The sequence below is a fragment of the Cucurbita pepo genome, chromosome 18, assembly GCF_057944985.1.
Source record: "Cucurbita pepo subsp. pepo isolate OVF chromosome 18, ASM5794498v1, whole genome shotgun sequence".
NCBI classification, from domain to species: Eukaryota; Viridiplantae; Streptophyta; class Magnoliopsida; order Cucurbitales; family Cucurbitaceae; genus Cucurbita; species Cucurbita pepo.
This window is the reverse complement of record NC_141815.1, coordinates 12,121,479-12,139,452: the sequence shown is the minus strand read 5'-3', so window position 1 is coordinate 12,139,452 and position 17,974 is coordinate 12,121,479. Positions and strand designations below refer to the sequence as shown.

The following is a 17,974-nucleotide window of genomic DNA, read 5'->3' as shown; positions in this document are numbered from 1 at the left end:
ACGATGAGTTTTTTTTGAGAGTTTTGCTTTACAGTTGTAAGTGGATGTCATCTAATCCAGTTTACTGCTTGCAACTCTTTATTGACACAGAATTCTCAAAGCCTCTGATATGTTAGCTCATTTGATGGTTCAAGTTTCTTGTTATCCACAGCCTTTGCCTCGTCCTGCAGTTTCTATGATGAGATTCCTCTCGCCTCAAGACTTCACCAATGTAAATGAAACTGATGAAGATCTTATTGAATTTCTAACCATTCTTGAAACTGTCATCTTTATTGGTAGCTTAGACACAATGATTGTATGCAACTGAAGGACAAGACAAGGATTCAGAACACCATTGTTCACTCAAATGTTTGGGCAATTTTAAGATGCATGTGCACACAAAAAGGGTGTTAAGGCAGCTTCTTTAATTTCATTGTAAGCGACAGTTTTCTCTTTGATGGCAATGTAACATAAATGCAGACAATATCTGTTCCAAAGGCAGCAGCTATATATGGGCATATCAATGAATGCCTGCTGTGGCCTTGCTCCTAATAAGCCTTCTTTTCTGTACTCTTTCTTAACTTGGCATTTCCTAAACTGCACAATCCTCTTGCATGGGGGGAAGTATCCAATGTCTGAAACGTGGTACTGACCTCTGCATTGATACTGTCTACGGCTGCCTTTTGGCACCCAAATTTCAGCTCACAACCATCTCAGAGCACCAACGACACAACTAAATGGAACCTCCAAAATTACATCATTGTTTATGGATAATAGAGTTTGAACAGAAGCTATTTGGCTCTGAAGGGAAAGAAACGGCTTCAAAGTAGTTCATCTTCACATTGCATATCTATGCTTAATCGGAAATAATCCATCTGGAGTTTATTATGTATTGAAGCGTTTATTATTTTCGTAAAGTAAAACTGAATGCGTCAAAAGTAATGTGAGTGGTTCGAAAGCCAACTTAGTCTAGGAACCACTCTTCTTGTAAATACAATTTGGTTGTGTGTGTGTCTGTGTGAAGATGTTGGCATTTATTTGGGACTCATTTAAATTTTTAACTGAATTTGTCTATATTTATGCAAAAAGCATGAAATATTGCAACCCCAATAACCAGAGTTAAAGAAAAATAACCGTAGTTAGGGTATTAACCGCATGTGAAAAATAGTTAGGTCAATTTTATAAGCATTAGCAAAAAAATATTTAAAAGACTAGGAAAATTACTAGGAAAATTACTACGAAAACTGAGTTGCTATATATATTAGCCATGCAAATACCCAATTTTCTGCAGGCTGGGGAAATATTTTCACTTGGTGCCATCTGAATTGGGATTTATTTTCCCTTTTTTTTTCCACATTCAAAGCGGGGTGGCAGACAGTTTTCATCGACAAAATTGTTATCCAGATTCTTCAATGCTTTCCGGCGATTCACATCTCACAAAAGGGATTTGCCGTACGTTATAATCTTTCCTTACATACCTTCGCTTTCTGCCATTTCAGGAATATGATCCGTCGCCATTGTTATTAGATTCTACTTCAATCGGATAGAAAAATGTAGGGTTTTTGCCAGGGTTACTGAAAATCGGTATATATGAAACTCTCTGATACCGTAACCAACTGCCCAAACTTTTCTTCGATTGATTTTGTTTCGTTATTGTTTCCCGTGGAGGGGGTGAGGTTCGAATGTGAAAAGGGCTTTCTCTATCTTTCTTAATTTCATTCTCTCTAACGCTCCTTCTTGTTGTTCAGCATATGTGGAAGTGTATGGGAATGAGACTGTGCCTCTAATAGGATAATGATTAACTCTTTAAGAACTGTAGCATGCTTCTTCTGGTACATTCTGATGAAGAATGTAGGTTCCACTATTGCGTTGTTTTTCCTATGTTTTGCTGTTTTTTTTTTACTTCATTGTTGAGTTTTCTCGTTATGAAATTCTTGGATCTGATTGACTATCATAGATCTCTGGTGGGGTAGAAAATGGATTTGATGGATTAGGCAAAACATTCATTGATATTTTTACATTTATAACTCTCGAGTGAAGCTGTTAATTGCTCCAGTCAATAAATTTCATAAATTTTGGCATGAATTTTGTGTCGCCTACTCTGTCTATCTAAGTATTTTCCTTTATTCCTTTTCTGCTTTTAGGGCTTTCAAGGTTTTGGGTTATTTCTTGATGGTCTATCCAAGGATATTGGTGAATTTACATTGGAGAGCAATCACGTTGATTCGATTATGCTAGCACTTCCAGAAAAGTAGAAGGATAGTCAAGTACTCATCATTAGCAGGATTTCAGTATTGAGGGGATGGATTGCAATAAGGATGATGCCTCTAAGGCCAAGCAGATTGCTGAGAAAAAGTTCGCAGAGATGGACATTGCGGCCGCAGTTAAATTTGCCTTGAGGGCTCACAGCTTGTATCCAAGCCTCGATGGTCTTCCACAATTTATTGCAAATCTGAATGTTTACTTGTCCGCGGAGAAAAGAATTGATGGATGCATTGATTGGTACAGGGTCCTTGGTGTGGATCCATTGGCTGATGAAGAAACCATTAGGAAACATTATAGAAATCTGGCACTCATTCTTCATCCTGACAAAAACAAATCAATTGGTGCAGATGGGGCTTTTAAAATTGTATCTGAAGCTTGGAGCTTGTTGTCTGACAAAACCAAAAGAGAAGCATTTGACCAAAAGCGGAATATAAGAGGTATGGCTATGAAGTCCACTGAAATTAGGTCATCACTTCCAATTGTTCGGAATGGTTTCCATAATCTCTCCCCCGATCATAATTCGAATAGATGGCATTGGAGAAGTGATGATGAGGTCCTTACTGCTCCAGCTTCTCATCCAGTGAAACCCACGTTTTGGACAATTTGCAATTCATGCAAGGTGCATTTTGAGTATCTCAGATCTTATCTTAATCATAATCTTGTTTGTCCTAACTGCTGCATATCCTTTTTGGCCGTTGAGAACCCATCACCACCGTTCAATCTGAATCCGTCATCCTCTCCACGGACTTTCAACATTCAGCAACAGGCTTCCAGTGCATACAGCCATTTCAAGAAATCATTTAGTGTGGAAAAGACAGAGTTTTCTCCTAGAGGTGTGGACGCAGCAGGATATAGTAGTACCAATTCCATGCGTAAATCTTTTCAGTCTGGTACATCATGTAAGCACAGAGCAGCTGAAAGTAGGAAAACATCAGCTTCTTCAGCAGCTAAAGCTTTTAGTTTCTTCAAACCATCATCTCCAAAGATGAATATGGGGCATAAAGATGGCAAATTGGCAGCTAAGGAAGTGGAGTCTTCTCTGAGAGAAGATCGTGCTCCCGACAAAGGGGATGGTGGTTTTGCCTCTACATCCTGCAATGACAGTGCCTGTTCTGCACACAAAGGAGATAGACCAAAGAAAAAAAGACGCATAACAGGGCATAAAATGTCAGGTAATATCAGAGACTTTCTTAAAAAAATGGAAATAGAAAATGGAGGGATTATAAAGGAGAGTAGCGGGTCCCAAAAATATAGCTTTGAAGGAAGAAGGTCAATCACTGGAAAATTCAGATCTGCTAATAATACAAGGGAGCTTTCCCAGCTGGAATTGCGACAGATGTTGATGGGGAAGGCTAGGAATGAAATCCACAAGAAGCTTAATGAATGGAAGGCAGACGTGTCATCGACTATTTTGCAAAAGACAGAGAATTCTAACAAGGATCTTGTTGAAGAGAAAGAGGGGAAAAGTGTTGTTCTAAATGGTATGAAATCCAGTAAATATTTGAATACTGTGTGTCGTAAAGATGAATTGCGGACCAAATGTCCTTTACCTCCAAGTTCTGGCGAGCGTCCAGACACCAAGGCTTCTGAATCTTTCTCCATGAGTGTTCCTGATCCAGATTTTCACGATTTTGACAAGGATCGTGCAGAAAAATCGTTTGGTAGTAATCAGGTTTGGGCTGTTTATGACGATGATGATGGTATGCCCCGATATTATGCCATGGTTCGTAAAGTTATATCGTTAAAACCATTCAAAATGAGAATCAGTTGGCTTAATTCCAAAAGTAACACTGAACTGGCCCCATTGAACTGGATTGGTTGTGGATTTCCGAAGACAAGTGGGGATTTCTGGATCGGTAAGCATGAAGATTATGGCTCTCTCAATTCGTTCTCACACAAGGTTAAGCAGGTAAAAGGCAAGAGAGGAGCTATTAGAATATTTCCTAGTAAAGGAGATGTGTGGGCGCTATATAGGAATTGGTCTCCTGATTGGAATGAGCTTACCCCAGACGATGTTATTCACAAATATGACATGGTGGAAGTCCTTGAGGATTACAATGAAGACAGAGGGGTTGCTGTTGTTCCATTAGTTAAGGTTGTTGGATTCAAGACTGTGTTTCAGCAGCATATTGATCCATCAAAGATCCAGAATATTCCCAGGGAAGAAATGTTTCGATTTTCTCACCAGGTACCTTCGTGCTTGCTTACTGGTCTTGAAGGTCAAAATGCTCCTTCTGGTTGCTGGGAGCTCGATCCTGCTGCAACGCCTTTGGAACTTCTTCAAGTTGCCAAGGAAGCTGAAATAGAACTAGAAGAAGCGATTCAGAGCGCTGAACAAGCTACGGATGGACATCCACTTGAGGATACAAAAACTGCTAAAGTAGCAAACCTTGAGAATAATGTAGAAACGACTATGAAAGATCTTAAAGTTAAGGATAAACTGATGATGCATAATGGAAATAAGACAAAAGTTCAAAAGATGATGGTGTATAGCCGGAAGCGGTTCCGGGGAAAAGTGGCAATTGGTGGCGAGTTATCAGCACATTAGAAAACTTTTGAGAAGTTGTTCTCAGATGAACATATACCATATAGACATGAGGATAGCAGCAGCACAGGGCCATACACAGTTCAGCTTCTAAGCACCAATCCTCCAGCCTAAACCTTGTTTTGATTTTATTTTGTTCATTTCATTCGTCTCCTCGACCGTGAGAGATATTAATTGGCGATACATGCGGAGAAGTATTTCTTTAGTCTAGCTTTACTCTCTCTGCACTGTTTGGGCTATACAATTTTGTCAGTTTTTGACACCCTCAATACTAATTTCAGTTTCAGTTCTGTGGGGAGCTCGGAGAGTGTTGGAAAAGGCAGTTTCCTTTGGCTTTGATGGACCACATGGTATATGGCATCGTAGCTCCAGATTGATAGGCTAATTTAACTGTTTGCTCCAAAAGATGTAATTACTTTTACTTGTACATTCGAGACCCATTATGACCCAGTACAATATTCACTCTTTTTAATGATAAATCCAGTTCGTGCAAATCTGAGTTGTTGGATATACATATATCTGGATGGTGCATGGCTCTTGATTTCCTTTACAAATTCTTGCTTCCTTGCTTGGCTGCCTACAGAGAATGCAACTCAAAGTCAAATGATCCGAAGAGAAAAGGAATATATGTTAATTATGGAAAGCTGTTTATAGTTCCATTTTGATTGTTGCCTCTCATATGTTTTTTGTGTGATGGGGTAGTAGGGAATGGAATATATATGATGATCTGTTTGAGGAGATTGAAATAGATTTCACAATCTCACAGTGTGTTTGACTGGAAGAATCCAAATCTGATCTGTTGAAAGAAGAAGGCTAAATGTGAAGCCCTTACACTCATAAATTATGGAAGAGGTACATTCTTTTATTCTCTTGTGTTCATTTAACGTTGCAGGAAAATGAAGGGCGGATAATATGTGGTGTGCTTTCCAAAGCATCAACAACTGGGTACGCACTTTGACTGACTGAATTAATATGTGTGAAATTTTGTTGAACAGCAACAGTTCATTCTTTGAGCTTTCTAGAAAACAAATTAAGGAATCTAGAAGATAGATTATAAAGGGCACTGAATAATGGATGGTTGTTTTATTGCGTTGAAGTGTTTGTGTGCTGATACTGAAATACAAGAGAAGTGGTTTGGAAATAAAGAGGGAAATAGAGAGAAAGAAGTGAGTGGGCATGTGGTTAAAGAAAAGGCATTGTCTGCCGCAATGCCAAACCTACTTTTGGCCATTGGACAACTTGTACAGCTTCTTGCAGAAACTTCTTCGGGGCTTTTGGGGGCTCAACACTTTTTCTTTTTCTTTTTTTTTTAAGAAAAGAAAAAAGAAAAAAGAAAAATTCTGAATCGCTTTAATAAAATCAGGAAAAGGAAAAAAGCATTGTTCTTGTTTTGCAATAAAAGTTTTAGAACAAATTTTGGTCTGAATTAATCTCAACTCTTTTGTATGCCATCAAATTAGGTTTCAGAATTCCATATTTCATATTTGTACTCAAAAAGGAAAGAAGAAAAAATCCTGTGATTAATTATATAAAAAAAAAAAAAAAAAAGATTAATTAAATAATTATATTGAAAAAGAAAGAAATTAGGGGAGATGAAATGTTTATAACGCAGGGGTGGAGGGTGGAGGGTGGAGGCAGGGAAACGAATCCTCTGACTCAAAGCCTGTTTGTTTCCTTATCTCAATTCTCAACTCTTTTGGGAGTTCTTTCTTTCTTCCTTCTCCGCCACTTCAAGATTTCTCCCTTTTTTAAACCCCTCTCCTCCCCCAAATCACTTTCTCAAATCTTCTCCTCACTAGATCCCACCATCCTCCCATTAAATCCCCTGCTGCATTTGGCCAAGCCCTTCTGGAACTGCCGCCCTCGTCGGCCGATGGAGAGCAACAACCAAGCCCAATCCTCCCCTTACCCTCCTCCTCAGGCCCCTGTTCCGGCCCCTCCCTTACACCACCTCCTTCAGCAGCAGCAGCAGCAGCTTCAGATGTTCTGGTCCTTTCAGCGTCAAGAAATCGAACAGGTTAATGACTTTAAAAACCATCAGCTTCCTTTGGCCCGCATTAAGAAGATCATGAAAGCCGATGAGGACGTGCGTATGATATCCGCTGAGGCACCCATTTTGTTCGCCAAGGCGTGCGAGCTCTTCATTCTTGAACTCACGATTAGGTCATGGCTCCACGCGGAAGAGAATAAGAGGCGGACATTGCAGAAGAATGATATTGCAGCGGCCATCACGAGGACCGATATCTTTGATTTCTTGGTTGATATTGTGCCTAGGGATGAGATCAAGGACGAGGCTGGGTTGGGTGGCATGGTTGGAGCCACTGCCAGTGGAGTGCCGTACTATTATCCGCCTATGGGCCAACCGGCAGGGCCCCCTGGGGGGATGATGATTGGGAGACCAGCAATGGATCCCACCGGAGTCTACGCTCAGCCGCCGTCGCAGGCGTGGCAATCGGTGTGGCAGCCGGCCGCAGAGGATGGTTCTTACGCGAGTGGGGGCAGCAGCGGGCAGGGCAATCTTGATGGTCAGAGGTAGGTGTTTATGGTTATTTGTGTCATTTGAATTAGTAATGCACAATTTAAGAATACGTCTTTAAGCGTTGTCTTGTGTTCCATCCTGATCTGTGCCATGATCAAGCTGAATTGAATTCTTTCGTTTTCATGTTTTTACTGATTTCACATTTACGTCTTCTTTATCGAGAGATTGCATGTTGGGATTGTTGCCCTTTTCCTCTTTCCTTACTGAGTAATCCCCCAACAAGAATGTGCTCTGATTTGTTGAGTAATTTTCAGGATTTTATAGGATTTTGTCTCTTTGGTGCTGTTGGGTTTAAAGCCTCATTTTGGGTTTTGCTGTCTAATAACTTTTGTAATCTTTTCTCTCTTTTTGATGAATCTAATTAAATGTTTTAAAAGAAACCTTATCCTTTGGCCTTTGCTTGACAGGTTATCTTACTTTCCTCCCTCTCATGTCTATATGAATCGCCCATCAATTATCAATATCAGTAGCTTTCCTTTTTATTAATGCCAATTGGAGGAATTTTTGTAACCCTCTTGACTTGGTTGATTTCTTATCACTCACCCTTCTTTTATATCTTCTTTTTTTCACGTAATGAAGATCTCTTTCTGTCTCTTAATGAAACAAAAGTTTGAAATCGATAGTAACAGCAATGGTTGAGGATGGTTGTGAAAGCCTTTGGATTCAATCAGTTGATTCTATAACAATAAAAAAAAAAAACCCTTTTAAGCACATCTCATGGTTATTAATTCGTTCACCACTTATGACTATTCAATGCTGTATGATGACAGATTTTACTATATGAGAATATTAAAGGTGGAAATTTGAACTTACTACCTCATAGAGAAAGTAAAAATGTCTTTCAACTCCCAAGTTATATCCATGTTTCCATAAGGTGTCAGTGCAATAAAAACAGTTGGAAGAGATAATTTGAAAATGAACGTCCTTGCATAAGGATGGATGAGGGTGTTGGTATTAGTGTTATAGATACCATTCCTTAGCGAAGAAATGCACCTGCACGGGGTCAAAAGGTTGTGTTGGACACTTCTTAGTAGATTGGTTAAAGAATTGTTCAATGATTTAGTGCTCCCTCCTACTAATCACAATTCTTCATAAAAATACATCCAATTAGGAATGAGGATGGCTGCTTGTGGTTTGAGAAGGTGTTGAATAAAAGAGGACTATGTTGAAGTCTCCAAGGTGTGGACTGTGACCTAATCACTAATTACAACACTATTCTAATCACTAATGAGGTAATTGAAGACGTAAGAAGAAGAAAGAAGGGTTAGATGGTGAAATTACATCTTGACAAAGGTTGTTTTTTTAGAATATCACAGGTTAGTACAAGGATTGGTATCTTTTAGATTTTAATTTTCTTCTTAACATCCTTCAGCTAGAAGATTTTGGTGAGAAATGGATGAGATAGATGCTCTTAGTAGGCTCCAAAACAGGGGTGGTAGCTAGCTTGCTTAAAGTATTAGAAATAGGCAAGGATGGTCCAACTTTTAGTTGCCCCCAATTCAATGGAAGATACTGTTCTTGTTTGATCGTATGATGATGGAAACTTCAAAAGTTTGTTTATGATGCTGAATATATTTGAGAAGCACTCCGTGTTGAAAATAAATTTCAGTACATCTTCCATCTTCCCTTGCTGAGATTAGTACAGACGTGGAAGGCATTTGTGACTAGAGGTGTGACTTGTGAGATTTAATTATTAGGCCCAGAAGCTTCCTTTCAGCTACACTTATGTCCACTCGGTGATAACCTCTTAAACACACACACATATCATCACATTAACTGTTCATCAAAGATATTTGAAAATAAATTGGCGTGTACATCCAAATACTGAAGGAAAGGTGTCAAAAATTTGTATGGAAGTTGATATTCAAAATTATATCCCAACTTGTTTGTCATTCTTAGCTTTTCCATCTTGAAGAAGAGGGTTCTGATTCTGATGTTCGTTTCCCCTGCAGTTAAGCAATTCTTGTGTAGATGATCTGCCGTGTGGTGCCAATGAAAAAATGATGCGTTTTGCTGATGCTATCCAGGGCGTAAAACTAAGTGTATTTTTCTTTTATGTTTCCTTCTTTTCGAACGTGGTTACCCTTAGAAACTTGTAAAAACTTTTACTAGATGTCGTGGAATTGACATTACTTTTCTTAAATTGCTGATATCAATTTGGTTAAGATCAACTTTTTTTACCTTGTTGACCTAAGGAGCGTTGTGTGGGATTCGGTTGGACTCCTTTTTTATACGTTAGGACATGTTATGTAGACTAAACAAACTCAAACTGATAGTGAAAAGGGCAAGTCTTCTTGAATCTATAACAATAGTCTATGTAAAAGCAATCTATAAAATGTTTTCTATAACTTAGTCTATGTATAAAGCGTGATTGAAAGATCACGTAAAATGGTACTTCTTCAAATGACATTTATGAAGGTGTAAATCACTATTCATGTGACATCAATGAATCTAATTTTTGTAGTACATACATTAGTGTTAAAAATGGCTCTTTGTATGTAGTACATACATTAGTGTTAAAAATGGCTCTGTTGTAAACCCTTGATAGAGACAAAAAAGATAAACAAGAAAAGGGAGTGAAGGAAAAGAGACCAAAGGAGGACTGAAATCATATCTTTGTTTTTTAGTTGTCTTGCTTACACTTGGGATTATTTGTTTTATTATTTTATTTATTTAAAATTAAGTTTATAAACTCTACTTTTGTTATCACTTTCTTCTACTATTGTTTTTTTTTTTTTTTAATTTTTTTAATTTTTTTATTTTTTAGTTTAACACAGAATTAAAATTCAAATATTTAAGAAATTAAAAAAAAAAAAAAAAATTAAATGAAAGGGGAACTTAATTTGTGGGAATCCAGGGATATCCAGCGGTAATAATAGCTGGTTAAATAATAAATATAAATTCCAAGATCATTGCGAACCACTACTTCATACACCAATTCCCTGCTGCTTGATCCCTCATCGCCTCATCCTTCACCATGTCATCAATGGCGGCGGCTACATCTCCCTGCGCCTCCAAATCCTCCTCCTTTATTCTTCCTAAACCCTTCTCCAGATTCGATCTTTCATTTTCCCCTCTTCCTCGCAATCCCATTTTTCGCCGTCCTCTTCGCATCTGCAGCAGCTCTCTCTCAAATCCTTCCCCAAAACCTTCCTCCACCACAGCCTCCGCCCTTGCTGTCGACACTTCCACCATCCCCACTCCTGAGATTTTCGTCTCTCGATTCGCCGCTGATGAACCCAGAAAAGGCGCGGATATCCTCGTCGAGGCTCTCGAGCGCCAAGGCGTCACCGATGTCTTTGCTTACCCCGGCGGCGCGTCCATGGAGATCCATCAGGCCCTCACGCGCTCTTCGTCCATCCGTAACGTTCTCCCTCGCCACGAACAGGGCGGGGTATTCGCCGCCGAGGGTTACGCTCGCTCCTCTGGCCTTCCAGGCGTTTGCATTGCAACTTCCGGCCCCGGCGCCACCAATCTGGTCAGCGGCCTTGCCGATGCCCTCCTCGACAGCGTTCCGTTGGTGGCCATTACAGGGCAAGTTCCGAGGAGAATGATCGGTACCGATGCGTTTCAGGAAACTCCCATCGTAGAGGTAACACGCTCTATTACAAAGCACAATTATCTGGTTCTTGATGTAGATGACATTCCTAGGATTGTGAGCGAGGCATTTTTTCTCGCAATTTCTGGTCGTCCTGGTCCTGTTCTTATTGATATTCCCAAAGACGTTCAGCAACAGCTCGCGATTCCTAATTGGAATCAGCCAATGAAATTACCTGGTTACTTGTCTAGGTTACCTAAGCCTCCCATTGATTCGCATTTGGAACAAATTGTGCGATTAATCTCTGAATCTAAGAAGCCTGTTCTTTACGTGGGTGGAGGGTGTTTGAATTCGTCAGAGGAGCTGCGGCGGTTTGTCGAGCTGACCGGGATTCCAGTGGCCAGCACTCTGATGGGTCTTGGGGCTTTTCCTTGCTCCGATGACTTGTCTCTGCAAATGCTGGGAATGCACGGGACAGTTTATGCCAACTATGCTGTGGATAAAGCGGACCTGTTGCTTGCATTTGGAGTGAGATTTGATGACCGTGTGACAGGGAAACTTGAGGCCTTTGCAAGCCGTGCGAAGATTGTTCATATCGATATCGATTCTGCCGAGATTGGGAAGAACAAGCAGCCCCATGTATCGGTCTGTGGCGATGTGAAGTTGGCCTTGCAGGGAATGAATTGTTTACTTGAGAAGGTTGAGAAGCCTCACTTTGAATTCTCTGCGTGGAGAGAGGAGCTGAATGAGCAGAAATCGAAGTATCCATTGACTTTCAAGACATTTGATGAGGCCATTCCTCCACAGTATGCAATTCAAGTTCTTGATGAGCTAACCAATGGCGAGGCCATCGTAAGCACAGGGGTGGGGCAGCATCAGATGTGGGCAGCTCAGTTCTACAAGTACAAGAAGCCACGCCAGTGGTTAACCTCTGGCGGGTTAGGTGCAATGGGCTTTGGACTGCCTGCAGCGATGGGGGCAGCAGTAGCAAATCCGGGCGCGATAGTCGTTGACATCGACGGGGATGGGAGTTTCATGATGAATGTCCAAGAACTGGCAACAATCAGTGTTGAGAAACTTCCCGTGAAGATCCTGCTGCTGAACAACCAGCATCTGGGCATGGTTGTGCAGTGGGAGGATCGGTTCTACAAAGCCAACAGAGCTCATACATACCTGGGAGACCCATCAAACGAATCTGAGATATTCCCCAACATGTTGAAGTTTGCAGAGGGATGCGGGATCCCGGCGGCACGTGTGACGAAGAGGGCGGAGTTAAGAGCAGCGATGAAGAAGATGCTGGAGACGGAAGGGCCTTACCTGTTGGATGTGATCGTACCACATCAGGAGCATGTGCTGCCGATGATTCCCAGTGGTGGTGCTTTCAAAGATGTGATCACAGAGGGAGATGGAAGATGCTCATACTAATAATATGAATAATATATGATCATCCTTGTCACGCCACCAGATTACGTTCTCTCCCCCATATGTACATTATTGTTCCGTCTCATTTTAGTTTGTTTTGTTAGCTTCTTCTTGTTGCGCTTTGTCTTAGAAACAATGTTGTTGTTGTTGTTGTTGTAAGAGTTCCTTCTCCCTAATTTATGCTTTGTTGCCGAACCCTAGTTTTGAATTTTGGTATTCAATACAATAAAAGATTGTCGCCAAATGCTGTAACCACGGAATACTGCAGTTGCCAAATGCTATATGGTAGCAAACTCGTAAGAAACTCCTGCATTTTTCTTACACACACACACACAAGGTATTCTTATTCTTACACACAAGGGTCCCATTAGCAAATGTGATGTTTTGTTCTTCTCTCCACACACCCGATGTGGTATCTCACAATCCACTGTCCTCGATAGCACACCGCCTAGTGTCTTGTTGGTTCCCTTTCCACCTAATGTGGGATCACTCGGAGAGTTGCATACCTTGAGAAACTTGAGAAAGAATGTTTCATCTCCTCTCCACCCGATATGGGATCTCACGGTCCATCTCCCTTGGGAGGGTTTCCACACTCTTAGAAAGAATGTTTCGTTCTCCTCTCTACTCAATGGAGGATCTCACAATCTACCCCCTTGGGAGGGTTTCCACACCTTTATAAAAAATGTTTCGTTTCTTTCTCCACATAAAGTGTTTCGTTTCTTTCTCCACCCAATGTGAGGTCTCACAATCAATTCCCCTTTGGAGGGTTTTCACTCTTATAAAGAATGTGTCGTTCCCCTAATCCACCCCCTTAGGAGCCAACATCCTGACATACCGCCCAGTGTCTTGCTGGTTTCACACCTAAGGAATACTTTGTTCCTCTCTCCACCCGATGTGCGATCTCACAATCCACCCTCTTTGGGAGCGAGCATCCTCGCTAGCACACCGCCCTCTTGCTCTTATATCATGTGTAACAGTCCAAGTACACCGCTAATAGATACCGTCCCCGTATGGCTCGTTACGTATTGTCATCAGCCACACAATTCACAGCATTGTGAGAAATGCGTTGTTCCCCTCCAACCGATACAAGACCTCACAAAACAGGACATGGATCAAGGTTGAAGCAGCCGAAGCAGCATGTGTGTGTGTGTGTGTGAGAGAGAGAGAGAGAGAGAGAGAGAGAGAGAGAGAGACTACATCCATGAAGTAAAGGTAGAGTCAGGATGTTGTCTTGGTTGGTAAAGATTGAGCAACAGAGAAAAAGGTAAGCATGAAGGAAAGAGGGAGAGAAGAAAGAGGTTTAGAATTCCATTATTCAAATGAAAAGGGCTGGTAGACAGTGTGTTAAAAGGTTGTTTGACTTTGAGACGAAAACCGAGACCCACTCCCCATTATACCCCATTTTCAACTTTCTAGCTTCAAATGAAGGCTACCTTTCTCTTCCCTTCCCTTCCCTTCCCTTCCCTTCATTGGGCTTTGATACGACAACACCATCAAATCTTTCACCACTCTCTCTCTCTCTTACCTAGAAAGAGAAGGGTAAAAGGTTGTCATATTTAGAAAATTCACCATCATCCTTGACCTTCACCACCTTCACCACCACCACCACCACCACGGTTTATGAACAAACAAACCCTCCCACAACATCCTTTCTCTGCCCCTGACAACTTTTTTTATAAAATAAAAATAAAAAAACAAAAACCCTTCCCTGACAGTTAAATTATTTTGATGTTTAATTTTGGAAGCATCTCTTAATCCATAATTGTTGTCCAACCAAACCCAACCCAACCCAACCCAGATTCATCACTGTTGGCTGTACCGTACGAACTTCTGCTTCTGAAAATGTTTCTCGAAAAGGCTGAAACTAAGGAAAATAAAATAAATAAATAAAAGTTTGTATCTTCTCATCCACAGTTGCATCTCTCTCTCTCTCTCTCTCTCTCTCTCTGTTAATTGTAGATGAATTTGCATCAGTTTGTTAAACATGCAGAAGAATGTGGGTTGAAACAAGCTAAGTCATGTATGAACCCAAGGGAGTGTGTTATGAGAAAGAGAATCAGTTGGAAGGCATATATGGACAAGACGAAAGGACAAAAATATTAAGGTTTGGTCATAATGGAATCAGTAGTTTGATGTTTGGACAACCCATGTCCTACTCCTCCTTTTTCCCACTCCCTCCTCCAGAGAGAGAGAAAGAAAGTTTGTGTCAAAATAATTGGGTGCTCCACTTCCCCCCATTCTCACCACCTGCTTCCATGGAGATCATCAATCAAACTCTCTCTATATTCCTTTCTTTTCATATATATATATATCTTAACAAACAGTTTGAAATAAGATGTATAAATGTTTGCACATAACTCTTACTACTCCGCATCATGGCGAGTCTGACAAAATGTGTGCCTTTTTTAACCATTTTTATTTTTTTCTTCACAGACACCCCATCCATCACAATTCAAAACTAAACTTGACTTTTGATCAACGAATCAAAAAAAAAAAAAAAAAAAAAAAAAAAAAAAAGGGGGGAGAGGGGAAGCCCTCATCATTTCATCTACCTTTCTGCACATGCCCATCAAAATAAATAATAATAATAATAATAATAATAAAGAAACCTGAATTGGCAATCGCGGCGGTGTGGACGGCGGAAGAAGGAGGAGGAGGAAAGGGTGGTATGGTGGATTTAGGGTTAGGGTTAGAAGGATGAAATGAAATGTGGAGGTGCAGACAGCGATAGTGGTGGGGATGTTAGGATGAGCGGTAAGGTTAAAGGGGTTCCAAACAAAATTGGTACAGCTATCTCCCTGTCTTCTTCTTCCCTATCCATTTCTCACTTTTTGTTCTGATTCTTTTTTTTTTTTTTTTTTTTTTTCCTTTCTCTCCATTCACATCTTTCTTTCTCTCTTACATTTTCTCTTTTGACCTTTGACTCTTTCCTTCTTTTCATCTCTCTCTCTCTCTCTCTCAATTTCAGTGCTCTTCTCTCTCCCTCTCTATATCCTTATTTATCCATCTTAACTTAATGGATCTTCTCTCCCTATTACAACCCTTATTCTACCACCTTCATTTATCCTTCTTAATTCTCCTTACTTAACCCATTTTAACTATACTAACACATTCTATTAATCAAAACAATATCATCAACAATGAGTGAATCGCCTAATTGCATGCATTTCCATCCAAACACTGTGTATGTGGTTGGAAAGTGTTCCCTCATTCTTTACTCAAAATACATCTCCACACCTTCCCACTCATTGGAACTCAAAATTAATGTTACAATCTACTCTCTAAATAATTATGTCTAAAACATTACAATCTTCTTTTCTTTTTATTTATATGAAGGAATATTAAAAAAAAAAATATAATTAAAGAGACAGGAACAGGAGTTCAATTATTTGTATACATGAGTCAGATGGTGTGATTTGTGATAATATAAACTAGATTTCCCAGTAAATAAAAAAAATAAAATAAAATAAAAAACAAAACAAAAAAGGCAATCTAATAAAATATATACATGCCGATCTTCACTACCAGAACTCCAAATTATGTCATAAACAAATACTCCATGTCCAAATTAATAACTTCATTCCCAAAACAAAACCCTTTTTTTCTCTTTTCTGGAATTTTAGTTCCAAATTTTGAATTTTGTTTTTATTGTGTGATTGTTGAAGAAGAAGAAGAAGATGATGATGATGATCCGAGTAATAACCCATATTTTGTGTGTATTTTTTGTGAATTTAAAGGATTGATTGAAAGAAAGAAAGAAAGAAAGACAGACCAGAGGATTGAAAGAAACTCTTGCACAAGGCTCAATAATTAAGCTATGATAAGTGGATGAGGAAGAAGAGAAGAAAATAAGGGGGTAATTAATGAGATAAATTATGATTATGATTTTAATTAACAAGGCCGAAACCTCTGCCTGCAAGATTGGCAAGTGATCTCCATGCACGTAGAGTCCATTTGCCGAGTGGCTCTCTCTTTCATACGCTCCGCCTTCTCCACTTCTTCTCGCGCCCTCTCCCACATCTGCCGAGCCCTTCCGAATTCCGTCTGCGCCAATTCTATCTCCCTCTTCGTCAGTTCTCTCACTCTCTCCGCGTACGCCTTTTCCATTGCCGCCAGCCTTATTTGCTCCGCCGCCTGCCACTTCACCGCCTCCACGCAGCCCGCCGCCTCCGGCTTCATCACCTCCTCGTACTTGAACACGCACTCCGCCGTAGGCCGGATTGGCCTCACGCTTATCGATAGCTGCAGGTCCAGCGATCCTGGACCCGCTTCATACGGATCCGACCGGAACCTCATAGACGACGACGACGCTATGGTGTGAGGCGTCGGAAGGAGCTGCAACTCCTTCTGATCTTCATCTTCCATTTCTGAAGATACAAATAAAAAGGGAGATTGGTTTTCCTTTTTTCTTTTTTCCTTTTTTTTTTTTTTTTTCTCTCTTTTTTCGTTTCTTGAGGACAATCGAAACAGGCTCTCTGAATGAAGTGCCACAAACTTGCACCTATATATATATATATATATAACAAATTGGCTCCTGAATTTACCGTTTTACCCATCCCGTTTCTCTTCCATGATTGTGGATGTCTTCTTTACATTCATTCCCATACAACACCACCATGCTTCATATATACATATATATATATATATATATATATATATATATATATATATATATATAACCCCGTGAAAACATTACAATTTAATACTCTAAAGTTATCCCGTGATTATTAAAAACATGCAAATTCATCAAATAGTTAAGCAAATATTAAAAGAAATGAAATTAGAAAATGGTTATTTTGAATGATTTGAATACATATTCAACGTCAATCCTTCCTAATCAAAGGAGAATAGATGGTAGAAGAAAGATTAGGTAGATGTCAAATAATTGATATCATAATTATTTTGAAAAGAGAAAAAAAATTTGTAATGTAGGGAGATTCCTGGAAATAAGGACAAGAATGAATGGCATGATGGTCACAGAGAAAAGAAAATGTCAGAGAAATTAGGAAGAGTGGAAGGAATTCCGTTTGGGGGAAATAACGGATCACGTAATTGGATTATTAACCCCATATATTCTAATCATAATATTAATAAATAATTTTTAGTTTATTTTTAGGTATTGTGTAGATGGAGGCGGAGGGGGGGCGTGGGGGATAATAATTAGGGCGCCACGTGCGTTTAATGAGTTGCAACATTTTTGTTTATTTAAAAAACAGATCGGGAAGAATTAGGGAGGCGGTTGAGTTAATGAGATAAGAAATACGGTGAGCTTTATTGGTAGGGCAACAAGATGTCGGGCAGAGTACAAAACACAAAAAAGACCCACTCACTCCACTTTCTATCTCAACAAACCACGCACCGGGAATGGGCGCCCCCAGTGAGGCTGACCACTGACCGTAATTGTGGGTTCACTGACCTTGCCACTTGGAACGTTTATTCAGTGGGTCCCCCGTCTTTTCTTTTTTTTTTCTTTTTTTTTTTTTTCTTTTTGCGTTGGCTGGTGGCCTCACACGCTTGACACGTCAACCATCACAGCCCCCAAAAATAAATATCCCAAGTAATTAAATAAATATTAAAAAAAAGAAACCATTAATCAAAGAGAGTATGTGGAGAGTGGGATTTGAACCCACACCCTTTCGGACCAGAACCTTAATCTGGCGCCTTAGACCAACTCGGCCATCTCCAC

The 17,974-nt window shown here is 40.0% G+C and overlaps 4 protein-coding genes and 1 non-coding gene across 6 annotated transcripts; 3 read left to right on the top strand and 2 right to left on the bottom strand.

Moving 5' to 3' along the window:
- Window positions 1–1,252: 1,252 nt before the first annotated feature.
- On the top strand, window positions 1,253–6,086 carry LOC111779635 (uncharacterized). 2 transcript variants are annotated; one of them, XM_023659725.2, is made up of 2 exons: window positions 1,253–1,431; window positions 2,124–6,086. In XM_023659725.2, exon 2 carries the CDS (start codon window positions 2,282–2,284, stop codon window positions 4,790–4,792), a length of 2,511 nt encoding a protein of 836 aa, XP_023515493.2. In that variant the 5' UTR covers window positions 1,253–1,431; window positions 2,124–2,281; the 3' UTR covers window positions 4,793–6,086. The 2 variants fall into 2 exon arrangements, with proteins under 2 accessions (XP_023515493.2, XP_023515494.2); XM_023659726.2 differs by having other exon boundaries at window positions 1,253–1,830.
- Window positions 6,087–6,401: 315 nt separating this feature from the next.
- On the top strand, window positions 6,402–9,499 carry NF-YC4 (nuclear factor Y, subunit C4). Its single transcript, XM_023661086.2, has 2 exons — window positions 6,402–7,321; window positions 9,281–9,499. Exons 1-2 carry the CDS (start codon window positions 6,663–6,665, stop codon window positions 9,282–9,284), a joined length of 663 nt encoding a protein of 220 aa, XP_023516854.1. The 5' UTR covers window positions 6,402–6,662; the 3' UTR covers window positions 9,285–9,499.
- A 759-nt stretch (window positions 9,500–10,258) lies between these two features.
- Window positions 10,259–12,483, top strand: LOC111780023 (acetolactate synthase 3, chloroplastic-like). The gene has a single exon (XM_023660272.2). It carries the CDS (start codon window positions 10,306–10,308, stop codon window positions 12,289–12,291), a length of 1,986 nt encoding a protein of 661 aa, XP_023516040.2. The 5' UTR covers window positions 10,259–10,305; the 3' UTR covers window positions 12,292–12,483.
- A 3,584-nt stretch (window positions 12,484–16,067) lies between these two features.
- LOC111780447 (uncharacterized) lies at window positions 16,068–16,746 on the bottom strand. The gene has a single exon (XM_023660864.2). It carries the CDS (start codon window positions 16,651–16,653, stop codon window positions 16,180–16,182), a length of 474 nt encoding a protein of 157 aa, XP_023516632.2. The 5' UTR covers window positions 16,654–16,746; the 3' UTR covers window positions 16,068–16,179.
- A 1,147-nt stretch (window positions 16,747–17,893) lies between these two features.
- On the bottom strand, window positions 17,894–17,974 carry TRNAL-AAG (transfer RNA leucine (anticodon AAG)). The gene has a single exon. It is a non-coding gene; the product is annotated as a tRNA-Leu (tRNA).